This window comes from Brassica napus, chromosome A9 (assembly GCF_020379485.1).
Source record: "Brassica napus cultivar Da-Ae chromosome A9, Da-Ae, whole genome shotgun sequence".
Classification (NCBI taxonomy): Eukaryota; Viridiplantae; Streptophyta; class Magnoliopsida; order Brassicales; family Brassicaceae; genus Brassica; species Brassica napus.
Genome location: NC_063442.1, coordinates 12,336,192 through 12,363,610, shown reverse-complemented (window position 1 = coordinate 12,363,610; position 27,419 = coordinate 12,336,192). Strand labels below are relative to the sequence as shown.

The window sequence follows — 27,419 nt, the reverse complement described above, 5'->3', positions numbered from 1 at the left end:
TTCTTCGTGTTGGGCTTAAGTTTGCTCACTAATATTGTATTTTTTTCGGGGTTTAAAAAAATATTATATTCACGGGCTTTACCTTTTGGGCTTAAAAAATATTATGTTCACTAACATTACTTTTGGGTTTAAAAAATCAACGCAAGCTCACAACATTTTCACGTTTTCCGTTCTCCTTCTTTGTTGATGTCGACTGTAAATTCTGGTTCTTCGTATTTTCAAGCTCCAAAAGGTCAAACTACAATAGAAAAGTTCTTTAATATCTGTGTCGATCTTCGTTCCTGTCGTTTCGTCTGCAATAAATATCTTCTGCTTCATAACTGGATGAAGTGCTCCATCGCCATTAAGAGCTTTCTTAACTTCTTGGACTCACACAAACCACGATTCCTCATTCAATGTTTTTTATCCCCTATGAGTCGGTGAAACTCGACCTATAAAAAGGTTAGTTTCTGTCCCATGATCATCATCCTCACCATCTTACTAATCTTACAATGAAAGGTCCATCCAGTTATATATGGTTGTTTTGTCGTTTGAGTCATCGTATTCGATACGTTCTTGGCCTTATCTCAGGTCGGCTGATGGGTTTCAAACGAGAGGTTTAGATCATCAGAGAAGAGACGGAAACGATCTGTGACGACGAAGGAGGAGAGAAAAGATTTAAAGGTGGATTTCATGCGAGTTTGTTGCCTGAGGCATAGATTGCCGTAGCAGTTGGAGCAAAGATTCATGGTTGCGGAGAGGAAACCCGAGTTGTTAGAACAGAGATGGTGGCCTTCGGCGTTTGACATCGATGATCTTCCGCTATAGATCTTGAGAGAAAGTTCAAGGCTTTAAATCGAAATTGGAAAAAAGACATCTGATTTAAAGAATCAACGAACCTGCAGAATTTTAAAAAACATAATATGATACGAACCGGACAAAGACGAGAAGGAAACGTTGAGATAAATAGAGAGCCAGCTTCAATCTTCTCACAAATCGACTCCCTTATCAGAAACAAAATCTCATTCTTTTGGGATCAAAATGAAAAATTCGCATCTGAAACTATGCAATTCTGGTTTTCAGTTTTACATCTGATGACCACCATTGTCGATTAATCACCTTCTATCGGGCTTCTTCAAACTAAGGAAAGAGGCTCCTCTTCTTGAGCTTTGTATTCGGGCTTTCTCTTCTTCGCTTTATTTATTGGGTATTTTCATATCTCAAATTTGGGCCATATTAACTCTTCGGGTTTCTTATTTCAGTTATGCCTTAAGATTCTGAGCATGAGATTATCTAGAGCTTATAATATTTTGTAATCTCTTGCTACTTTTATATCAATGTACCATTTTTTTTAGCGGAGAGGAAATAGGGAATTAATGTTTACCTGTTCTAGCAATAGGAAGAAGATGAGGCCTTAAAATGGAATGGATCTTAGAAATGTCTACAAAGTTATTTAAGAAAAAAAAAAAAGTCTTTCGTGGAAGATATTTAAGAAATAAGAATGAAAGAAAAAAAAACATTAAAAGGAAGTGGGTCCACCAAATAATAGTCGCCATTTAATCCCACGATATGTAAACCAAACATTTAAAACATCAAGAACTGATTATTAAAACCCCAAAACTTGGACAAACTTCTTACATGAAAAACCAAGTCCAAGGCCACACACACAACATTAAAACACAGATAACGATTAATTATTTAGAGAAGACACATGTGGTTAACGTGTTTTAGCAAAAATAAAAAAAAAGAAATAATTATTTGATTTATCTATTTTCATCCATTTATTTTAAGGTCCATAATTTCATGATAAATAATGCTCATATATTTTTTTTCCCATTTACATCAATTTATATTTTAAGATCCATGATTTTACGAGCCATGATTTTATGATAAATGGTGCTCCTAACTTTTTTTGTTCATACAATAGCGCAAACATATTATTATATATTACTCCTACTTAGCTATTTGAATAAATGAACACTCTGAAATTTAAAAATATTGTACGATTTCCTTTGTACGATAAACAATTTTATTTCAAAGTATTAATACACCAATGCAAAAATATATTTTGCAAGATAATACACGCATCTGCAGTATAAGCTCTTTATTACATACGAGTATGAATGCTATAAAAACGTCCGTGCAATATTATCATTTAATTTAAATATATTGTTAATTCATAACGCAAGTTTCCACTATATTCATAACTTCTAAATTAATAGTAAAACTTATCTAATAAATTCTAAACTTATTTAATAACGATATACCATATTCAATTTAAAGAGTGGCTAGGAAGTTGAAGTATAATTTTCATTAGGAAAAAACTATCATATTTTAATTAAAACATACACATACACAGACCAAGCTACTCACACTAATAGAAGGCTGTTTTGGTTTAGATAATTCCATGATCATTGCATAATTATATAGGGACATCATTAATCTTATTATATTAGATTGTTCTTCATAGAATAATGAAAGTTACTGTTATTTTAATTCAGTCTAAAAATATTTTATTAAAAATAACAACATGATCTCTGAATTCTATTTATTTATTTTTATTTATAATATCGTTTTCAATCTATATTTTTTTTAAAAAAAATACTTCATAAAATTAATGTAAATTCATATAAAATAGTTTTTTTCTAACTTCCCGCCCGTAGGGCGGGCCGACCCTAGTTTCTATTAAAGAAATTTCATAGGATAGTTTTTTTGTTTATTTTCACAAAATTAGTTCTCAAAGAGGAAAATTACAAAACATATTTTATTAAAGGGTAAATATACATTTATACCCTAGAGTTAATTAATACTAGGTGTCTTTCTGCATCATGTGCAGTAAAAAAGTTTAAAATATTTTTTAACAGATAAATATAAATTATATTTGAAAATAAAATTTATTAATATTGTAAATTTTCTTTTCCGTATCAATATTTTAATATAAATTTGATTTAATTAAACATAAAAATTATATTTAAGAATATGCAAGTATATATTTGAAATTATAATCTTAGATATATTTTTCTATCTATTTATTTTAATTAAATATATTAAATAAATTTGTAAAACTTTCATGATTACCAAAAATTAAAATTAAACAATATTTACAAAATTTGTAGATGTATAAGAAAATAATGAGTTTACGATTAAATGTTTATAATTTTCTTAAAAAAAATTGTATAAATTTTTGAAAATTGTAATAATAAAATTGTATAATTAAATTATATTTCGAAATTTATAATGCCATATTTGAATATATTTATTTTAATGATGATTTATGAGTTATTCCCATATTCTAAAAAAAATTCCAAAAATATAAATTGACATTAAATATAATATATGAGTTATTACCATATTTTAAAAAGTTTGCCAAAAATATAAATTAACATTAAATGTAATTGTCCATGTCATATTAAGCTATAAGACATGTCATCAATTTTAGTAGCCATGTCATATTTGTTTTGTGAAATTGATTGTAGAAAGGACATGTGACAAAATCACTTCGCAAATATAATCTAGAGGATAGATTTAAGGTTTAGAGTTGATAGTTGAGTTTTGAGGGCGAGATTTTGACTTTAAAAAGATAAAAAATAAAAATTTCAAATCAAAAAGAGTCTATTTTAATCGTTTTCGAGCTATTTTGGTGACAAAAACTTAAAAGAAAATTTGAAAAAATTATCTTTATTATTTTATAATGTGCATATATTATATCATCAACATATGCAAATATTGTCAGTATATAAAATTTTAGTGGATAATATTTTGAATGAAAACTTGTTACCAAATTCTGAGGAAGATAACTTTTAAAAGCCGACCCAGACCTGTATTTAATTGATGCCAAATTTCCAATGAAAATATGCCACTAAATTCGTTATATAAGTTTTTTTATATGAGGCATTTTTTATTACCTTTGAATGGAGTATGTTAAATACATCAATGTTTGTGAAGTATTATTACACGTGAATCCTTGAATCCTCGTAAAACAGAGCATTGTTAACTATTAAATCATCTAGATGTTATTTTCGAGTTTAAATTAACTAATATTAAAAGGATACTCGTTAAAATTTATATATTTTCTTGAACTATTAAAGTTACAACTAAAAAACAAAAACATAATTGATTTACTAAAATTAGCATGTTCTCCAGCATAGTTGATTCCGCTATCAGTTATTCAAATAGTCATTATTCTGCTTGACGTATCAGTCATATCAGCTGAATAATTATATGTTCTTATGAATAATTATATATTAAAAACATATAAGGCCTATTTAGCTAGAAATCAAAATTCAGCGTGGTAATTGCAGATCTATGCAAACTTTTTAATAATTTGCGAACCATGACAATTTTTCCATGAGTTGCCAATTATCTCCTTTACCCACACCTTCTTCGTTACCTGCTACCCGGATTGCTCGCAAATAATTAAATTTGTATTCAAAACGCAATACACTTAGCGAAACCGGCTACATTCTTTTAAAACTATGATATTAGTTATTGCAACCGGATGTATCTATAAAAATTAAAGAGAGAAGAGTTTTGATATATTTTACAAGTAACCTGCAACTGACAGTTATGACTATTTATTAGTTTTATTTTTGAACCTATTGAAAAAGTAAATAAGTGTACAAAATCGGTTATATTTTCCAAATTGGTGAGAGAAGAGTTGTAAGATATTTTTAGAGAGGAGAAGTGAAGAGAAGAGGAGAAGATATTTTCGGTGAGGATAAGATATTTTTGAAGAGGAGAAACCGTAGTTGCCTATACATAAAAACCGGGTACAACTAATAGAAACTGGATTTGAGTATATACATAAAAACCATGTACAAAATATAGAAACCGGATTCGAGTATAATTGTCTGAATACTATTTTTGTCGACTTACAGGGACTTCGTTAGGTGAACCCGTGGAGATGAGTAATGGCTGAGATTTGCCAACATTTTTTCTCTTATCTTACGATTCTCGTAGTCACCTACTCCTTAGGTTGTTTGGAGGAACCGGGAATTGAATCTGAAACTTTTTTTTTCATTGGAAGAAAAAAAATCAAAAGCAAAAATGAAAGAACAGAAACAAACTTTGCTTGAAGAAAACATAAGAAACATAACACATGTTCGTTATTACACACATGAAAGAAACGACAAAGGTTATTGTAATAAGGAGAGAAAAGAGACCAATTTTAATGGCGGTGACTCGGAATCCACATGATTTGAGGATGAGACTGATGCTACTTGCCGTACTCGTACTCACCTACTCCCGTAGGTTGTTTGGAGGAACTGGGAATTGAGATCGATTTGGGGAATAATATTATTACAGATTTCTTTGGTTTTTTTGCATAAAAGAGAAAGAAAGTCTTAATTCTTTGCATTATTGACACTTTTTGTGTGCAACCGTCTGTTTTAAGTAATCACGTCTGACGTGTAACCGATACTGTACTTTGCTTTTCCTGTGGAAATAAGGACTGTCTTGGTATTACCTAAAAAAGTACAGTGTTTTACCCATCTACCTAATTATCTCATATATTTTTGCTATCTAGTGCAAATCCCCAACATATAATGATATATTACTCTTTATTAATCAAAATTTCAATGGAAAAACTTTACTTTCATACCAAAAGAAAAAGAAAGCTTACTTTTATATTTAAAATCAAAGAAAAACCGCAATAATTCACTAAGCTCGTTCATTCATTCCCCCAGTATTTCTCTCTCAGCTGCGAAAAGGGAAAAGAGATTCAATCGGTCCTTCGTAGATTTCTGGGCAAAGCTCCATATCTCCTCTCGCTCTCGGTTTCCCTCAATGTAAGTTAATTTTCTTCTTCGATTTTGCGATGAATCTCAGAATCCGGTAACGGTATATGATTGTTACTTGCTTTCTCCCTCTAGGTTTTGCTTTTACATGCTTAATCTTCGATTGACTTGTTCGTCAAGTAGATCTTGCTACAATGTGACTCGATTGCCTTTTTTTTTTTTTGATTATAAACTAAGCAAGCCTGATTGATGTGTTCATATGCAGGTTGCTTTGAATGATGATCTCTGAGAAACCATTGGGAGAGGAGTCAATCCGGAAGGATCTAGAAGGTTTAACAGTATCAAGGCGCCTTGTGAAAAGTGTTAGCCAGAAGTTGAAGAAAAAGATCTCTAAACCTGAGGTGGTGGAGGATGAAGTGGATGCCAGAGGAGGAGGAGCTGTGAATTGTCTAAACATTAGTGGTAGAGGTGTTGGCTGCAAAGTTGCTGACACGGGAGATGATTTCGAGGATAAGAGATGGTCCAGTGCTAGTGAGGGCTTGACCGCCACCACCATCTGCGGAACCGAAGAAACGAGGCTGGATTGCTTTTCCTATGGTGTCAAAGAGATGTTGTTCTTTAAGAAGCATAACAACAGAAAATACCTAGAACCAGAGCATAACAACCACATATTCCTCCCCGACGATATTCTCGAAATGTGCTTGATGAGGCTTCCTTTGACCAGCCTAATGAACGCCCACCTCGTTTGCAAGAAGTGGCGGCACATGGCCACCACGCAGCGGTTCCTCCAGCTGAGACGCCAAGGCTCCTTTCAGTCCCCGTGGCTCTTTCTCTTCGCTGGCTCTTCCTCTGGGGACATTCACGGGTACGACGTGTCTCAAGACAAATGGCATAGGGTTGAATCCGATGTGCTTAAAGGGAGGTTTATGTACTCGGTGACGAGCATCCATGAGGAGGTTTATGTAATCGGAGGCCGTTCCGAGGATAGAAACTCTTTTAAGACTCACAGAGGGGTTCTTGTGTTCAGCCCTTTAACCAAGTCGTGGCGTAAAATAAAGTCTATGAGACACGCTAGAACGCTTCCCGTTGTTGGCGCCACTCATGTTTCTTCAGAGCTGTCATCCTTACAACAGAGTCAACGCTTTCACCGGTCATCAAGAGAATCGGATGTTTATGAAGACCCTCACAGATTCTCCGTTAGACGCCAGGCGGCTGATCAAACCGGAACTACTGTTGTATCCCACAGATCAACAAGACTGAAACTCAACGCCTCCAAGAGATTCGTGCTCATTGCAATCGGAGGGTCTGGATTGTTTGATGAGCCGCTCGATTCCGGTGAGATATACGACTCAGCGACAAACACTTGGTCTGAAATCCAGAGACTTCCAATGGATTTTGGAGTTGTATCTTGTGGGATCATATGCAATGGAATCTTCTACGCTTACTCTGAGAATGATAAGCTATCAGGGTACGACATAGAGAGAGGCTTCTGGATTGGGATCCAAACATCTCCAATCCCTCCTCGGGTTCATGAGTTTTACCCTAAGCTCATCTCCTGCAACAACCGGCTGTTCATGCTTTCGGTCTCGTGGTGCGATGAAGGGGATGGTCAGATTGGGAGGAGAAACAAAGCGGTGAGGAAGCTCTGGGAGTTGGATCTTGTGTACCTTACGTGGACTGAGGTTTCGGTTCACCCTGACGCACCGATGGATTGGAACGCCACGTATGTCTCGGACCAGAACATACTGATGGGAGTTGAAATGTTCAAGATCTTTGGGCAGGTGTTGGGTTTCTTCACTGTCTGCGATGTATCAAGGGAAGAAGTCTCGTGGAGACATGTTTCGAGGAACCAGAGGAGTCAGAAACTTAATCGATCTTGTATGAACAAGACCATTGCCTTGCTTCATCTCTGATCTTTTTATTTTATTTTTAAGTTCACTGTAATATTATCTTTCAGGATTTGTTAAATGATTGTATTGAAAGAAAAGGTAATTTGTGATCGTCTCCCTTGTGATTGAAATGTAATGTTTGTATTTTCACTGACTTTTCTGCTAGTTTCTGGTACAAAATAGGAGTTTATTAAAATTCTAAAAATCTTTTTCGAGTGAAAGAATAATTAGATCAGTGAAAATTAAAAATTTTGAAGATGGAGAGAGAGAAATCGTCTGAGATGTTTTTTTTTTCATTTGAAAACCAAATATGAATTTTGTTTAAAATGAATTTTGTTTTTATTTATTTTTAATTCGAAAATAGGTTAATTTATTTGTCACCCTATTTAAATTAGGATAACTACAATTAGACAAGAGTTTTATACGCCTATTTTGGTGGATTAAGCTTTTACAAGTCAAAGCTCTTAATCTTTTGAATGAGTCGTTGTCTCACTTTGAGTTTAACAGGTAAGTTAACAAACGCAGATTTAGATTTGATTGCGTCGTTCCCATGTAAATCTAAATTTGTGGCTTAACTCTGCTTCGTGTCTCTTTACTCCGTTTGTCCCTTTCACATCGTTTTTCGGGATTCTATTTTATGACTTCGTGTACTGAATCAAACTTTCTTACATTATTGTGTTCTGCTGTAATCAGCGACATTGATTCGATCTATTAATAAAGTTACTTAGATGGAAAAGTATAAAACTTTCTTATACAAAAAGCATACTCCATTAACGATAAAAGTTAAATTTTGACTTTAAAAAAAAGTATGGAATTGTATGTACTTACTTCCTTTACATAAGAGTTAGAATTTACATAGAAGATAATATTTAATACAATAAAAAAACAAATAGCATATGACTAAACTCAAGAGCATGTACAAATGTACAACAAATAATTCACATAATCAAAATCAACACAGGAACCTAATGAGGAAGAAACTGAAATTGCAGTAGAAGATGAAATGTTCAGAAATTTTTTCAAATTTGTTCAGATTTGCTTATGAGTTGTATGAGTGCATTTGCTTTTCTTTGAGCTCTGTTTGTTCCGGAACTGGTTATTTCTACAAGATATTCATAGACGCCGAACTGAAGTGCAGCCAGGATAAAAGACGAATTGTTAGAGCCTAGCTCAAGTAGCACCGACGCCGCGCATTCTTTATTCTTCGGTGTGCCTTGTCTAATGAAATCCACAAGAGTCTCAATGAAGGAGAGTTGTCCAATGGCTTGACGTCCTTCGGGATGCGAGACAAGAAGCAAAAGAATCGAAAGCGCTTCATCGATCATCCCTAAGTTTCTATCCTTGAGAAGTTGTAGCAACGGTTGAACGATACCAGCATCAATGGCTCTCCCTTTATTAGCTGAGTTAAGGGACAAGTTAAAGAGTGCAGTGAGCGCATCTTTCTTCCCTCTTGATGTCCCATGCTGCAGTAACTCAACCAGTGGCGGGATCCCATCTGATAATCCGATTGTTACTTTGTTCTCGTCAAGCATTGACAGACTAAACAAAGCTGCAGCAGAGTTCTCTCTCGCCTCCCTGGTCCCGTTCTGAAGAATTTCAATTATGTCTGGGATGGCTCCTTCATCCGAGATGAGTTTCTTGTTGGTCTCATCGATGGATAGATTCAAAAGAGTCGTTACAGCGTTCTCTTGGATCCCTGAATCAGGGTAAGAAAGAAGCTGAACTAGTAAAGGGATCGCTCCTGCGTTAGCTATTAAAACTCTGTTCTCTGGATTTTCTTTAGCGAGCAGACGCATCTGCTTCACTGATGCTCTTTGTTCTTCCAATTGGCTTGACGATAAAGCTTCCACCAGCAAAGATACCTCATCTTTCTGCTCCTCGGAGTCGTTTTCGGAATGTAAAGACGTTTCCTTCTCTGGAATCTTGAAATTGTTCTTCTCACACCACTGCAGAATTATATTCTTCAATGCATAGTTGGGAGCAAGGGAGAGATGATCAAGCGTTTGTCCGGTTTTCGGACAAGTCTTGTGTCCTGCATCAAACCACTTCTGTATACCCTCCTTTTCATATGTCTACAAAACATATTGTTTACATTAGTTTTAACATATAACAAGTATTTTATTTTATTTTTGAATACCAGGAGATTCGGGCCCGATGTCCATAATCTCCTAGACCCGAAACCACAACATATAATATTAGTTACGTTCGGCGGTCACTCGAACTGAGGATCCTGACACAAATTTTAAACCAACCAAGAATCACATCAAATTTTACCTGTCCAGTGGCGATGATAACCGGGTCTTGCATGATTTCAAGTGTGATTGGACACAAAAACTCGTGTGGTAGTATTAGGGATGTGGATTTATTGATAACAGGTTCGTAGAGAACGTCGGTAGCTTCAACACCTTGAAGCTTCTTGAACTTGTTAAGAAGCTCAATGATATGTTGTTTAGTCTCTACGCTCAACCCTCCTTTTTCTTGGACTAGGGCTTTTATGGCTATTGTTTCCGTCTTCAAATCCTCGATTGTTTGTAGCTCAAGTTTTTTGGCAAGCCTTTCTATAATAGCGCTATCAGAATTTCGAGGGTCTGTTTTTGAAAACATAACCATCATGTCTACTGCTAGCTCTATGTCCTGTGTGTCTGTTCTTCTCCTTGCTTTTTTCAATTGTTTACACAATGAACCGACCTACACAATGTTTTTGTTTAGATGCCTTGAATGTGAAGTTATTATCAATTCACTATCCAAGAACACGATGACAAGAAGAGTAAAGAGTACCTCATCTTTCACTTCATCAGAAATCCTCAATTCGTCAAAAGGAGTCTTAACAAGAACACGATTCAGCTTTTCATAAATTGAATGAAATCTCGTCATTATCAATTCACTATCCAATGCCTGTTATCACAACACTATAAATAATTAAAAGAAACCCTAGAAATAAATAATCATTTCTGTCATTTAAAAAAAAAAGAGTAGTTTACGTACCAGAAATATTTTACTACCATTGTTGCAAGTTTCCAACAATTTTCTTGCAGCCAAAATCACTTTCCTCAAACGATTCAAAAAACGCATACAACTCTCTGGCGAGGGGAATTCAAAGCCTCGAATCTCATCCATAAACGGAATAAGAATCTTCAGTCGCCTAACGAGGTTGAAGCATTCTTTCTGCTGTGTTCGTCTATAATCGCTGATCTGATCAACAAACTCAATAGTTGTTATAATCTCCCCCACCAAATCGTCCTTCACGTCGCCGACTTCTTCCTCATGAATATCTATGGCTTCATCATCTATAGATTCTTCTGCATTGACGACCTCTTCAATGTTCTCTCCCTCTCTTGTGGCTTCTTCATCTAAATCCATCACGACCATCAGAGGTTCTCTATTGCCTTCAAATTGATTCCAAAGATGTTGAAGGAGAAAGGCAAGGGAAAGGAAAGTGTAAGCTTAATTTTAGCTTGTTTCATTCTTTAGAGAGAGAAAAAATATTAGTTTTTTTTTTCTTTCGTTTTCTCACACAAAAATTTGATTGTCTTTTTTGAAAAATTGGCCTCTGATTTTCCAAAACAGGACTATTATCCTAAAAGCGTGCTTCTCCTTTGGATATAAGTCACGATTAGACGATGATACTTCTTGTCACTATTTATAGAGTATGCCATTTTGGTTTTTGATAGAACAAATTAAAGTCATGCCTACATACAACAAGGACAAACTATAAACTATTAGGTATGGGTTTTTATTAACATTACAAGATTTATAATTTATAAATACAGTTATTTTTCATTGTTTATTTTGGGGCTGAATACTTGAATATAATACACAAAGCATCGCAAAATTTGGCTACATAAATTGTTTGGTAAAATAATATTGGGTTCTTTGTATACTATGAAAACAAGAAGCAGGACAATAAAAAATAATTAAAGTAAAATTTTAATTGATCATAAAAGGAGTACAACATATTGGTATGTAAATCCTAGTTCTAAATGCATGTCTTTTATTCAAAAAGGTTGAATGTCGAACCTCCTCTTTTAAAGTTTTAGAATCTGTATATGTGTAGTTCTTGACGAGAATTATGTTCGACTTGACTATATCATGAGATGTGGAAATATCCTCTTTAGTGTAGAATTTTTTATACACAGGGAAGAAAAACGTATGGCCTGGAAGCCGGAAGCTGAAAAACCCGGAGGTAGAAAGTCGGCGTTCTACTTTATCCCCAAAAGTTTGGTCTTTATTTTAAGAGTTCAGGTTTGAAGTTGAAAAATAACTTGTGCTCATCGGATAACCTGAATCGTGCTTTGGTAACAAGTTCCCTACGGCTTAGGGGAGCATGGCATCACCTCCAGGATTGCCTAAGATGTTATCACGTAAACCATTTTGACAATTTTATTGGAGATGATTTGATGCAAAGGTTCATGGCCTTAAGAAAGACCGATGTCTCTTTAGCTCATTGGGCACGGGGCCTATATAACCAAGTGGTCTAAATGGACCTGTGGTCTAAATTAGCTAAAACGTGTTCAAAATAACAAATAAAACAAACTACAAAAATACTTTGAATACTCTAAAATATCTAAATCACCTTAACATATATAAAAATATTAACATATTTAACTAATTTTGGATATAGTTGGATTATAGTTGGATCCTAGTTTGGATTTCGATTCGGTTTGGGTTATAACCAAACCCCAAAGTATTAAGCTCATAAATCCCGTTCGGATATTTTTGTATAACAGTTCAAATCCGGTTTTGGTTTTTTCGGTTCGGATTTAGGTAAGTACTTCGGGTTGGGGGTAAAAACGCCCAAGTCTATAGTAGATTTGTTGATATGTTTCATGAATACAATGTTTTATGCTTTCGAGCAGGAGATGGTGGCCATAACCAGAAGCAGATTTATATAGGAAGATGGAGTGTCAATTGACACCCTTTAAATATACTAGAGATTTTTCCGGGCTACGCCCGGGTTATTTTCTCATATATTCAAGGATGAATTAGTGAAATAACCAAAACAAAAAAAACAAATTAAATTTGTAGAGAGAGATAGGAAGAGAAGAGAGGAGAACGAATGAGATTTTGGTTACTTGGCAAATTTTTGTTTTTGGTATGGTTATAGAGTGCGATTTCTGTATATTCAAATTATAATTTAGATTATTTATAATTTGTGTTTTTAATATAATTTTTCACTGATATTAATTACACTATATAAACTATTAGAAAAATTTATAGTTTTTGTATTGTTTTGGTAATAACAATTTTGAAATTATTGAAATTCTATTTTTTTCCAATATCAGAAAATACACAAGCTGGTAATTAATCTGATTATATCTGATTATTTCTGATATGATAATAAGTGTTTAAAAAAGGAAGTGTTTGTCATATGGGATTGTTTTTTTTATTTTATTCTGAGAGACTTCAATGGATTTTTTATTTAAAATACAAAGACAAAAATTAAGAATTCGTAAATATTAATTAGAATCTATATACTGTATTCGATTTGAAAATGAGTAAAATTTACTTAGACTTGTGAATATATATTATTTGCAAATCAATTTAATTGCATAAATGATTAACACCCTTAAACTTTTGATAAAATAAGATAAGATTCAAAACTGAGCAGCGAACCAACATATGCGTCTATTTTGAGATTTTTTATTTTGAAATTTTCTATGGATCCATTTTTAACTCTTGAGATAGTTTAAAAAACATATTATTTTCAAAGCTTGGAAGCGAACCAAAAGCAAAGTGAGTGTAGGAAATAAAAGTCATCTAAACAATATAATAAATAGCTCAAAGCCACAAAGTCTGTTGGCTAGCGAGCCTCTTCCTGGCTTCTTCTATTTTGGTAAGCTTACACCCTAAACCCTTAATAAAAGGACATTCAACACTTTGACCCTTTGCCTAGCGTGAACACATTCCTCAACCTTGTTGCAAACTCATGTCCTGTTGAGTCTTGTATGTGGTGGTAGTCTCAAAGCTTCCCTTAAGCTTTGCACGGTTTCTAATCACACCACCACTCCCTCTGTTTCTACCTCTAGTCACCATCACAACATTACCGAAATCTAACTTGATGAACGCAACAATCTTGTTCTCCTCCAGGCCGAGCTTAATAGTTTGTCTGGAAAGAGATGCCCTTTTGTTTGAATTGGATAGTTCGAACCTTGCAAAGCTTATACTGTAAAGAGGAAAAGAAACAAATCTTATTTGTACACATACATGTCAAACATTACTCTAAATTATATCAAGAGCAAGAGAGATCAAAACCTTAGCTTCTTCGTCCCTGATGGAGTGAAGACGGAAACGTCCCTGATGGAGTGAAGACGGAAACGTCCCTCGTTATCATAGAGAAGACAGAAATTCTCAGAGAAGAAATACAAATGCACCACCAAGTTTGTCAAGCATCCAATGTTTTGGAGCATTGAGCCTTTTCATATGCTTCTTTTAACCTATTGCCTGTGTAATAACCGAACATAACACATATGTTAGAGCTATACAAATGATATAGTCAGTGATACATGTTCCATTGAGATCTAAGTAAGCCATATCTAAAGACTAATATCCACTAAATGATCCCAACACCAGAGCCTTCTAAAAGTCTTCCCATGAAAAGAAAATTACTAAAGAAGTATCCTATAAAGCCAGTATGATGTAAGGTCAATCTAATATTTTCAGACTGAAGTCAAATAAAGAAACTGAAAAATAACTCACTTTTGCAAATGATATGAAAGCCGACCAGCATTCATGAGGGACTGTCAAAGAAAACACACAATCAAAGGGTTAAGTAAAGCAATGAATATGTTATTAGCGGGATCAAGATTCGAAACAGGGTAGCTTAATACTCAGGAAACGAAACAATACCCCTTTTCGTTCAATATATTATGCGATCTGACCTGTGGAAATTGCACCAACCATAGCAGCCACGTTGGATAGAGAACCAAACACAGAGTACTAATACATGGACATGATATCAAAGTCAGACAAAGAATCAACCAGACAGCTCTAGACAGAAAAATTGGTTAAGTACCTCAGGTCCTCAGCAACAGTTAAACTGAGATCCTTAGTGATTGCAGCTTGTGTTGGAGAAGAATAACTACACTGGACCCAAAAGATACAAATCAGTCACAACTTTTAACAAATTAAAAAAAAAATTGAAAAAGTTTGGAACTTTTCTTCTTACAGTGAAACTGATGGAATATGAAAGAATAGGGATAGAGCTGTATCTGATAACTTGAGGTGAACCCATAATACTTGATTGTCTTGAACCGATCCGGTACACCCTCATGTGTGAAAGGTCATCGCAGATCATTCATGGCCTCCTCTGTATCACTCATCTTTTGATTCTTGACTCTACATGAGACGCGTCACCACTATAAGGAAGAAACGATGATGAATCTTGTGAAACAATGAGATATGTAGATGGCTGCACCACTATATATGGTATGGAAAATTAGGGATTTGCAAAGAAGATGGGAAGAGAAGTAATTAAATTCGAGTAGTGGGAAAGTTGAATGGAGTGACTTAATGGTGAAACTTAATATATTTTCTCAATGGTGGAGAAAGCGTTACATATAGTTATGTTTCTGCAGTGGAAAATAGAATAATATAGAAGACGAAAAGCTGTTTTCAAAAAAAAAAATATGAAGAAGAGAGTTCGAAGGAGGAGCTTGTGGTGGGCTCCATAGGAAGTTTAGTTCATTATAAGCAATTCTGATTTTGTGGGCTCGTTTTGAAAATTCATATCCATTATTGTGTGCCTAACAAAAGCGTGAAACACTTAAAATCAAAGTGATTACACGTGGAGCCCACTCCAAATAAAAGAAGAGCGTGAAGCTCATAAGTAATTGAAGCCAGTCTGACGTGTCCAAATGAAATGTTCTGATTGGAGAAATATTTTAAGTGACGTGGACACCCTAAACACTCAGGATATTTGGCTTTTAGTAGTGTTAGATATAAATAGTGTTTTGTTCACAGATTCTTTAGAATATCAATAACTCTTGGTTAAGTTGCACACTTGCCACTACTTAACCATGGTTTCAAGTCCATTGGTGTTTGGTGACACCTTTTGTTTATTTTTTTCCTTTTAAATAACTAGTTTGACACTAGTAAAATTTATTCATAGATTCGCCACTGGTCATAACTAGTAGATCCTCTAATCATGTAAATATTATTTGCAAAGTGACTTTCATATGTGTCATCACCAAATTTATTCTTGAGAAAATGACATTATTTTGAAAAATATGACATAGCATTAATTTAATTGTGACATATATAATCTTTTTAAAAATATTTATATTTTGTCATTGTTTTTTAAATATGGTAATGATTAATAACTCTTATATCATCGTTAAAATAAATTTTCTATATGATTATTTATTTTTGGTAAGACTTTTGAAATATATTAATAACTAATAACTCATATATATATCATCATTAAGTAAACTATATATCACATTAGTAAAAAGTAACCAATATATATTTTTACATCAACTTATATATCAGATTTGTATAAATATATATAAATAAACATACATTGTCACAATTAATTGTAAGTGTACACTGACGAAAACAAAACAAAAACAATACTAATAAAATAAAAATATGTTAATAGGTAATTGATTAAATTTTTATTCAAGTTTATCGGTTCATTGGGTTAATTAACATATTTTTCTTAGTTTAGCATATTTTAACTGAAACAAACAAAAATTTAAATTTATATATTTAAATAAAAACATATTTAAAATAAAGTAATAAGAGACATATTTAAAATAAATATTTATTAAATACAATATAATATAATATGAAATTATATTTATAAAATTTAATTTAACTTTACTGAAATTTAAATAAAATTAAATGAAATAGTTAAATCATTTCAAAATAAAAAAAAAACTACAAAAAATATATTTATGGGATTTTTTTCAGACAGATGTAGTTAACATGTAAAAGTAAAATGAATTTTATATTATAATGTTTTTAATAATTATTTATTTTAAATATATCTCTTATTACTTAAATTTAAATATTTTTTATTTAAATATATAAGTTTTAATAAATTTTAGATTTTTGTTTCACAAGCTCAGGTCATATACACAGACCACACCACAAGAGGAAAGGGTTTCCTCACATTCTCTGTCTGTAAAGACTCAAACTGTACAAATACTATATGTTCTGCAGATCAAATTAGTTAGGAATACGCTGAAAATTCTAAGCCGAATCATCTTTAATCAAATCTCAAATCCAAAGAATTATCATGTGACACACACACACCATTCCTAAAACTGCAGGAAATAAATTAGGAATACAAGTTTTGCAAACCAAAAAAATAAAATTACTAACTTACAAGGGTTAATAAACTGGGAGAGAGAGATTTTCCCTTCCTATAGTTTCATTGCATGACAACAGGTATGGAGTTTCTACCATACTTGCTCTTGGCAATTCTGGAACAGAACATGAACATCAGAAGTACCGAGGACAACAAGAAGAGCCTGAAGTAAGTCTTAATCTCCTGCATTCCGACATCGATCACTTCCATATTCTTCCCATATCTGTTCTTCCTTTCCACCAAATAGCCGTCCAAATACTCATCTATGGACACCCATTTCTCTGCAGCCTTGGTACTGTTTTGGTCTAAATGAAACGGTCCCAATTTGAAAATTGTGAAGAAGGCAGCAGACCAGTCGTTGAGAAGTGTCTGAGTAATAGCAGCATGCAAATTTGTTAGTTTTCTCCTTTTTTTTGAGGTGTAAACAATCATGTTACAATTGAAAACGATGTACCTTGAAAGTGGGTAGATCAACAGGGTTGAACATTTTAAAGCAATCTCTTGAAGAAGTCTGGTTGTCTCCATATATCTGATAGTGATAGTAACAGTTATAAAAACAGGTTTCCATGAAAGTGTCTGGTAGCAGAGAGATATATATTCTGGGATACAAACCTCAAAGGTGAAAGCCATTGGTGTCCTTACAACATCATATATATAATCTGTTGCTGTACCATGTGCCAGGTACCTAGAGTCAAGAAAAGGTCAAATATACACGCTGAATGGGATATTCGTAACGAGTCTCAATATTCATGAGAAGAGACAAACCCAACAGAGCCTCCGCCAGATCCAATCATGCAACGGTTTTGGCAATGAAGTTTATCCACTTTTTCAAGCAAGGACCTCATCTTCTGGGAAGGCAATCCTTCCGGGGTTGTGTTTTTGTGGTCATATGGCATAAATAAAGCCTGAAAAAAAACATGAGGAATCAGACTCAGACTCAGACTAAGAGGCTCTAAATCAAAAAGAGGAGAAAACAGCACACCTCCATTCCAGAATGCACGTTTATCCAAATGTGAGGATCAAATGATAAAGCTAGCTTCCGCATTATTTGAGTTTCAGGCTCACTAAACGGAGCAGTTCCAGGATTCTCTTCATATGGATCATAGTCCTGGTAAAAACAAGGACCATAACGCATTAACAAAGGAGGGATCTTGAAGGAAAGGGAATGAAGAGAAGAAAGTACTTTTTCTTTCTTGCCCCAGTCAACCCCCCAATTTCGGTTCAAGTCAACTCCTCTTCCTGTGGTTTTACAAACGATGAAAATTCTAATACAAACGCATACTATCGAAGAGACAAAAAAAAAAGATGGGTTACCATTTCTGCGTTCACAAAGATCACCAGCTTCAACGCGTTTACGCCCATTAAAGTTTTCTATAGGAACCAGCTTTTTCCAAAAAAAAAGAAAAGATATAATTGTCAGTTACTGAATAATCTATCTCAAGAGATAAAAAAAAGTGAGATTGTTGATTTACCTTAATGACAAGCTTGTCTAGGAGGGTGTTGTTGAGGTTTGCTCCTCCATTAATGTTCGGTAAGAACTGTTCTTCGCTGAGAATGGACAAAATCCGAAAGGCGAGTTCAGAGGTGATAAGCTCTCTCCCATGCTGCCCAAAAGTCTGGAAGAAAAATTTATCATCTGTCACCAAAACATGTATTTATGAAGAAACTTTCTTCACCTAATTGAAAGACTAAAACTTTGGTAGATGAAAAGGGAAAACTTACAAGAAGGATTCTAAAGTTTGATCTGTCATCACTCTGTCCTCCACCCCGACAGTAAGTAACCACGTTGACCTCGGCATTGTAGCCCTTGTTTCCAGATTTAAACGTCTCAATCTGTGTGAAAACAAATGGTTTATTATTTTATTTTTAGGCATTTGTGGGATAACACAAAAGAGGGTTCAAAAAAATGGGACTAACCGAAAGCTTATCAGGATGGCGATGTACCAAAGAGTGTATTTGCTCCACTAAATCATCACTGCAGTGATCAAACAATTACAAAGAAAATATGGTGTACTTAGGGACCTAAAATCCTGAACTGTGTCTTGTTCTCGATGATTGATTCATTATCATAAATCAATTCTATTTCTAAAACCAAACTAACTAAGTAACTAGAAAATAAAAAGGGGAATTAACCTGGAGTGGTAGAGATCCCAGTTGATTGGAGTAACGGAGGGGTTAGTTTGGGCGAGAACGAGTAATAGAAATGGTTGGAGGAAGGATAAGATGGCGTAACATATTATTAGAAGAGGAGGTTGCAGACGCATGGCCGGTTCGACAGATAGAATCGGTGGTAAGAAACGAACCAGTTTTGCTTCTTTCACGTCATCTCATTGTCTGAAACAAAGAAATGGATCTAAATCAGTAGGTGATGTCAGAGATCTGCTTCTGTCGTCTCTTTGCCCCTTTTTCTTTTTTTAATCTTACTTTTCTTCGCTGATTTTTTTTTTCTAATCAAACGATCATAAAAACTTGGACTTCTCTTTGTCCAAAAAAAAAAAAACTTGGACTTCTCTATGTGGGTGGAAATGACACAATCCATTAGCAACATCGATTTTATATTTTTTTTTGAATTATGCAACATCGATTTTATAAATAAAATATTACACATATATACACTAAATTCTTTTTTTTTTAACTCGTTTTCATATATTAAAAAGAGGAATGTGCACTATGAAAATGAACAGAAGATAATTAAGGGTAAAAAATTAGCGCTAGAATTCTGAGACGACAAGCAATTGGCTCTTACAAATCGTAACCTCCACGATTCCAATCTCGATCGATACGTACTTTGACGTCAAGATCAGCCTTGGTCTCTATCCGTTCATGGTGTAGTGTGTGTCCTCTTCTTTGTCGTAGTAAGTTACCTTTCTCATCACGTCTTTGAATCCAATCTGTTTGTTGGTGGCTCGGCTCTGTTGCGTTTGTTTGATGATTTCACTCTCTGATCAACTCTGTCACGCTCTGATTCTTATTGTTTGTCATTGTGGACAGTACCAGGATCACGAAACACTATTATCAAAGGATCAGGCGCCCGATAACCTCTCTGTTTGCTCTGGCCTCGGGCCCAACTGACGTGTGGATCAGTCTGCGTTTTCTCTATTCAGTTTGGCTCAACCCTACGTTGGTCCATCATCTCGTTGCACGGTCGAGAAACTAGTTAGTCTTTCTACGATCCTCCGTATGCTCATCAATGGCAAATTATAAGGGAAAGGAATCATCACTGTTGATAATGAACCGATCAACTACATTTGGGAATATGGATTGTCTCTAATTGGAAAAGTATTGAATCCAAAAAAGCATAGAGTTGAAAAACTCATTGGATTTATGTCTTACACATTAGGTAATGCATGATATGAACATGGCAAATGACTTGGTTGGACTAGTGATGGGTTTGCGGATCAACCCGCCCTGCGGTGGGGCGGAACGAATAATTTTTTATACAAAAATTTGATCAGTATAACACGTAAACCAAAAAAATTACATTTTTAAATGTTCCACCAAAACCCGCGGATAATATCTTTATAATATTATTTGAGAAGTCAGTTTTCTATGTGTCGCTCTCACGTTAACTCTCACGATGGTTGATTACACTGATACCATTAATGAATTAACTTACATTTAAAATACTAATATTTATTATTTTATTTAGTTTCCTTTTCAAAAAAGTTCTAAAAATATACACATAAAATAAAAAGGAAATATTTTATAAAGTTAAAAAAAAAGAATTGAAAAACGAAAATATATGAATATATAATATGATTTCATAAAAAAAGGAAAGTTCACAAAATAATAATATTACATTTAAAAAATATTTTTAAATAACATAAAATATTATTTTGAACTAATAAAATACTTTCTTTATATCTATATTTTCTTAGATGAAAATTATAAATTTCTATATAACATGATTTCATTAAAAAATATTTACACATATAATCTTGATATTAGAAACAAAAATATTATTTCTTCTAAAACATAATTTAAACAGTACAAAAAAGTTCAAATTAATAAAAATAATTTATATACCTATATATTTTCTTAGATGATTACATAAAATAATTAAGTAACATAAACTAATATATGTTTAATTTTCTAAAAATATTTTATAATTAGTAATATTGAAATGTTTTATTTATTTTTCATAAATTTAGTTGACAATAATATCTTTCAATTACAGCAAACAAATATCGATAAATTATATTTTACTTATATAATATTATTTTAAATACAATCACAATTTTTTACTGCTTAGTTTTAAGAGTTTCATAAATTTAGTTGACTATAATATCTTTCAATTACAGCAAAAATATCGATAAATTATATTTTACTTATATAATATTAGTTTAAATACAATCACAAATTTTGACTGCTTATTTTTAAGAGATATTAAAAAAAAAAACTAAAATGAAAATTCTAAAATAAACATCGTTTGATCAAATAGTTACAAAATAGTTTAATGAGGTAGATATATTATATTTTATCATTATTAAAGTTATTTTTTCTTAATATTAAATATGCTTTTAAATTTTATGTTTTTGTATTTGTGGAACTTAATAGAACCATAATCAAAATACCAAAGCAAATCTGAATTCTCATTTTTAAGATTATTCAAATAAATTTTAGTTTCCATTCAATAAATCAAAGACGTAAAGTTATTTATAATTTTTAAAATATATTGTAAATATTGATATGTGTACATGAGCTTTCGAAAATGTATCACCTACTTACGCATGTAACTTCATATTGATCATCCTTTACTTTATAATATTTTTTTAAAGAACATCAACATATAATTTGATAAATGTTATGAAAATACATGCACATTTGACTTAATTATAATAAAAAAATAATTATACTTCATTTTTAATTTGGAAGAATATATGTAACTCAATATACTCACAACATGAATGATTCTACTAATCCAACTTATATCTAAAATCATAGATTTAACTACAATAAGATTATATAATTTTATAAGAATAGTAATCTATTTTATAAATATAAATCATAGGACAACTCAAAAAATATTAAAAATGAAAATAAAATATTAACCAACTGTTACAATTTAGTTCTTTTGTAAAATTTATATATATAAATGAGACTTCAAAATACTATTGTTTCGTTATATTAATTTATGTAATTTGGAATCATACACTTTAGTTTTTTTTTCATTCTAAGCATAATATATCTTAAGTTATACATATTCTTCATAAAATATATTTACATATCTAAGATAACAACCATCTAAATGTAAATAAGAAATTAATCCATACTCTTATACCGTTTGGGAAGGCCTTGCAAGCCGGTTAATGGGAAGAGGGATCAATCCAGACTGGCAATGGACTATCAACCGTTTGCAGCGAATGGGGGTGAAGGGAATGGACACAGTCCTCGCAAAGATGCTGTTGCAGAGTGTGATTTATCATTTATGGAGGGAACGTAATGCGAGACGCCATCATCATACGTGGGCAACCACTGATCAGTTGAGAAGGGTTATTGATAAGGCTATTAGGAACAGGATTGTATCATTGCGGTACAAGTTTGATCACAAATATGGAGGGCTTCTACAGCGATGGTTTGAGATTACCCTATAGATCAGTTATTTTCTTCTTTTTCTTTTATACCATAGAGTAGAAAGTTTACAAGTTTAGAGTTGGGGTATGTATATAACATTCTTTTATCAGATCAATAAATTTCAAATTTCATCAAAAAAAAAGAAATTAATCAAAATTTTAATATATAGAATAAAAAATATTAGAGTTGAATTCATATATGCAATCTTATTTACTCAAATGATAACTAAATCGACTAAAAACCAACAAAATCGATTAGATATAACATATATAAAAATTAAAATAATATAATATTATTAATATAAATGATGCAAATAAATTATAAATTAATTTAATATTAAATGTAAGTAGCAATCAATTACTATAATATATTTACTTTAGAAATATTTATATCCGTGAATTAGTACGGAAAAATCACCTAGTTGAAAGTAATCATCTATCTATTATTATAAAGAAGAGGGTCTCTATTCTCCTAGGCTGCTACCTCAGAAAATACTCTCACCATAGCGCGACATCTGTCCAGTCTATTACTAAACTCGGCGTTTCATTAAATCAAACTTTATTTCTGGTACGTCAATTTTTTCAGCAAGCTTTTCGTCTTCTTCTCATCCTCATTAACTAGATTCTCCGTTGAAGTCTCAAGGGCTCTTCTATCTCGAGTTGTGCTTCTCACACCGTCTAGGACTTCTCTCGAGCTCAGCCCCAAAACGAGATTCAGCCTCGCTGCTTCTTCTCTCGCTGTAGCGACGTTGGTTGTCCCAATTTTCTTCCTGACTTGGCTAACGAAAACGAGAACAGTAACAGAGGCTCATTAGATCGTGTTCTGGTAAGCGTCGCCGCTATCGGTTCTGCAGTGTTCTTCCGCCACCTTGACCCCTTCTCTCACGATGACTGGAGATTCATCTGAAGGTAAAGTAATTAACTTTATGATTTTCTCACTTCTCAGTGATCTGTTTGTTGAGTGGTTAACAATTTTGAAGATTTCTGTTGTCTATGTCACCTCTGTTCGTGCCTATGGAGGTATGCGGTTTGATCCTAACGGCAAAATCTCTGTGGAATAAGAACCCTTTGGTGCATTTTACTCTGTTGTGCCTCAGGTGCCTTAAAGTTTGAATCTTTGAACTGATTTTCTGGAGGATATTTGTTTGACTAATATGTATGCTTTGTATAAACTTATTGATGCAAATGCAGGCTGAATTTAATGAGTTTGGTGGAAGCTCAATGTTGGATGCAACTCTTGCTTGAGACAATGAACTGTCTTGGACGCTGTAGAATGCTATTGAAGCACTTTAGGAGACTATGCTTCAGGTAAACCTAGAACAGATTCTGCTTTTAAGTTATTGGATGGTCTTTGACACTGACGAGAACTTTGTTGTGTCAGGTTTCTTCTGTTGTTATGAGGTTACGACGGGAGTATCTGTTCTTAGCAAGAATCATGTTCCCACAAAAGGATCGTAATACTCTGCTGTAGATTTGGAGATGATTAAGCAAAAAAATTCATCTTTTAGCAAGGTAGTTTAGTGACCAATGTTTGTCTCTATTCTTTCACTGTTATATTTTCCAGCTTAACTGATGTTTTCTGTTTGCAATAACAGGTTGTGCTTGCTCGCAACAGCAGGATTATAACGGATACCGACATTGATCCCATTGCTTGGTTTTTACAGTTACATGTGTGTTTTTTTTCTGAGGTGGCAACCTAGGAGAATAGAGACCCTCTTCTTTATAATGAGGAAGCTTACAAGATTGCAGTACCTATATTCTAAATTGGCGGGAAAGCTGAGGAGAGAATATGAAGTGAGATAATAGTATGTTCATCTAGATAGCTTGAAGTTAAGGGTTGTGAATGTTATCTCCAGATTTTTCTTTTCTTCACAGTGGGTTTGACTCTTTGGTGTTTTTATCTACAGTTTGACATCTTGGCTGCTTTGCATCCAACTCCAGCTGTTTGTGGGCTTCCAGAAGAAGAAGCCATACTTTTGATTAAAGAAATAGGTGAAATATTGGCTGTTTGTATTATTTTCTTATTTGATGAATTTTGCGAGAATTGCCATTTTTCCCATCTATTGATGTACTCTTGAGAATTGAATTGCCAAGAAGTAACAAGACTATCAGTTTACATTATAACTTATTTGAATGTCAAAGCTACGTTTACATGCCATCCTTACACCATTGAAATTTGATGTGACACATGTATCTATTACAAACAGCATTAAAACTTTTTTTGATTTAAACAATATATTTTTAAGGTTCAAGAGTCTGAAATAAAATGGAATCCCATATAATAATTTCTTTCTCGCAATAGAGGTCGAACTCACAATCTATACTATTAAAGCAGGATCATATTGTCCTTTTTACCTTAGCATGCCATTTTCTTTAATAACATTGCATGTTTTACTAAGGACAATCAAGTAATATTAATAACATATTTATATTGGGTCATTTTTTTCAGATCCAGTCCACATCAGATCTCTCTTGGTCCATTTGGGCCAATTAAGAAATTAGATCTAATTCTTACATTTTTTTTTCTTTTGGGCCATTGAGTCCAAGTTCAAATATTTTTTTTTTCAACTATTCTTAATTATTTTTTTCTTTTCTTAATATAATTTAAGAATTCATAAAAGAAATTGAATTTTTTCATTGAAAAGTATAAATCTTTATAAAAGTATATAATTTTTTTATTAAAATATTAACCACATAATAAAATTAATTTATCAGAGTTATACCAACTTAATTCATTAAAGAAATAAAGTTTAATTTTTTAAACATAAATAGTCATTTAAAATGAAATACGATAAATAAAGATAAAAAGTTTAAGTCTTTTATAAAATAAAACACAAATATATAAAAATATGACATTTATTAAATATTTGTCAATTGAAACAAAAATAATAAATCCGCGCTTTAAAAGCGCGGGTAAAAATCTAGTTACACACTTATAAGAAGTCCACAAACTAAAAAATTTAGATGGCGATACATAACGTTACAAACTCACACTAACATAAAAGATAAAGCTAAAAGATAGATGCTGAACACACCGTGGAGACATTCAAACAATAAAATCAATAGTTACACGCAAGTTTGTTTTCCCTCTAATCATCTAAATTATTTAACAATATATAGTGTTCTTTAAAAAAAACTACATCCATGAAATCAGAATATATAATTAAAAACATGTTAGTTAATATATAACTAGGTGTTTTACCCGCACATGCGGGCATTATCTTCTTACGAATAATTTTTGGTTTATGTCTTATTAATTCAAAAACTAATATAATAAATAATTATTAATGATTTAACAAAAAGTTTAAATCACACATTAAATATATATATATATATATATATATGATAAATATTTTCATCAAAATATATATGTTTATTATTGTGATATTTTTTTTAAAGAACTTATATATTAGAAATATTTTTGAAAATATTTTATACAAATATTTTTGATATATTAATATTTAATTATAAATGGTTCTATATCTTAATGTTTTATAATAAAAAATATTTCCAGATAAAAATATATATATATATATAAGAATTATCTTATTTATTTTAAAAATATATTTTTTATTTTGATGATTTTATTATATTAGTTTATAATCAATTAGCTAATATAACTTATAATCTATTATTATTAATATACAATTATTTTAAATTATATATTTAGCGAAAATACTTAAAATCATGAAAAATACGACACACAAACAAAATCATTTTTTGATTGATTAATATTTAATTAGAAAGTGTTCTATGTCTTAATCTCTTATAATAAAAAAAAATTAATTTTTCAGATAACAACAAAATATATATATATATATATATAAGAATTATCTTATTTAAAAATATTTTTTTAATTTTGATAATTTATCATATTAATTTATAATCAATTTAGTAATATAAAATATAATCCAGTATTATTAAAATAATAATTAATTTTAATTATATAATAAACTTTTAAAAGCACTTATTTTTTTTTGTAACACTTAAAAGCACTTATATATTTGAAATATTTTATAAAAATATCTTTGATTGATTAATATTTAATTATAATTTCTTTATATCTTATTGTTTTATAATAAAAATATTATTTCAAATAACAACAAAATAATATGTATAAGATTTATAGTATAGAAAAATATTTTTTTATTTTGATCATTTATTATATTAGTTTATAATAAATTAGGTAATATAAAATACAATATAATATTATTAATATAAAATTTGTTTTAATTATATAATAAGTCAAATACCTAAAATCGTGGAGAACATGACATATAAGCAAATTCACTTCTCAAATAATAATATAGATAAGTTAATTATATATATATATATATACACAAAATAAAGTGTAAAAGTTATACTATGCTAATTGCAAAGTACCATTTATTTTTTTAAATTAATATCCTGAGTTACTTAGATTACGTGATTTATTTTATTTTTAAACATAATATTATTATATTTAAGACTCGAACAAACATGCATAGTTTTAAATAATAATGATCACTATTAAATTTGTGTAGTCTACCTGATTAAATATATTTTCAGTTAGGAGGGATCAAACATCGCATTACTATTGTTAAACTAAAACAAACATTATAAAAAAAGCAAATAGTCAAATAAATATATAAATAGGTTTAATTAAAACATGAAAGTTAATTTTAATTTCAGTTAAAAATAAGTTAAACATTTTAAATAACTTATATTATATAATAATCATTTTATTGTAAATGATGTAGCTATATCTAAGTAATCGTAGAAATTAAATGAAGAGTAAAAACTATTCCTAGAACAATGTTTTTGCATTAGAAAACAAAACTCCTAGAACCATCTCTTTATTTTTTAAAATTTAACTTTAAAAACTACATAAATATTATATATTGATAATTTATATCATTGTAGTCTTGTAGATATAAATTAAAGTAAATTCACT

At 31.8% G+C, this 27,419-nt stretch overlaps 3 protein-coding genes and 2 pseudogenes across 3 annotated transcripts; 2 read left to right on the top strand and 3 right to left on the bottom strand.

The window, feature by feature from the left end:
* Nucleotides 1-5,615: 5,615 nt before the first annotated feature.
* LOC106452652 (F-box/kelch-repeat protein At5g42350) lies at nucleotides 5,616-7,759 on the top strand. Its single transcript, XM_013894811.3, has 2 exons — nucleotides 5,616-5,765; nucleotides 5,980-7,759. The coding sequence occupies exon 2, from the start codon at nucleotides 5,990-5,992 to the stop codon at nucleotides 7,625-7,627; it is 1,638 nt and encodes a 545-aa protein (XP_013750265.2). The 5' UTR covers nucleotides 5,616-5,765; nucleotides 5,980-5,989; the 3' UTR covers nucleotides 7,628-7,759.
* Nucleotides 7,760-8,408: 649 nt separating this feature from the next.
* LOC106345573 (U-box domain-containing protein 15) lies at nucleotides 8,409-11,229 on the bottom strand. Its single transcript, XM_013784754.3, has 4 exons — nucleotides 10,589-11,229; nucleotides 10,382-10,498; nucleotides 9,878-10,291; nucleotides 8,409-9,675 (listed from the first exon to the last, which is right to left on the bottom strand). Exons 1-4 carry the CDS (start codon nucleotides 10,970-10,972, stop codon nucleotides 8,623-8,625), a joined length of 1,968 nt encoding a protein of 655 aa, XP_013640208.1. The 5' UTR covers nucleotides 10,973-11,229; the 3' UTR covers nucleotides 8,409-8,622.
* A 2,056-nt stretch (nucleotides 11,230-13,285) lies between these two features.
* LOC125578053 lies at nucleotides 13,286-14,873 on the bottom strand (annotated as a pseudogene).
* Nucleotides 14,874-16,793: 1,920 nt separating this feature from the next.
* On the bottom strand, nucleotides 16,794-19,375 carry LOC106452653 (carboxypeptidase T). Its single transcript, XM_013894813.3, has 11 exons — nucleotides 19,047-19,375; nucleotides 18,831-18,888; nucleotides 18,636-18,746; nucleotides 18,386-18,529; nucleotides 18,228-18,297; nucleotides 18,097-18,152; nucleotides 17,896-18,021; nucleotides 17,679-17,818; nucleotides 17,526-17,598; nucleotides 17,368-17,442; nucleotides 16,794-17,282 (listed from the first exon to the last, which is right to left on the bottom strand). The coding sequence occupies exons 1-11, from the start codon at nucleotides 19,175-19,177 to the stop codon at nucleotides 16,977-16,979; spliced, it is 1,290 nt and encodes a 429-aa protein (XP_013750267.2). The 5' UTR covers nucleotides 19,178-19,375; the 3' UTR covers nucleotides 16,794-16,976.
* A 2,847-nt stretch (nucleotides 19,376-22,222) lies between these two features.
* Nucleotides 22,223-24,612, top strand: LOC111198529 (annotated as a pseudogene).
* The last annotated feature ends 2,807 nt before the right edge of the window (nucleotides 24,613-27,419 follow it).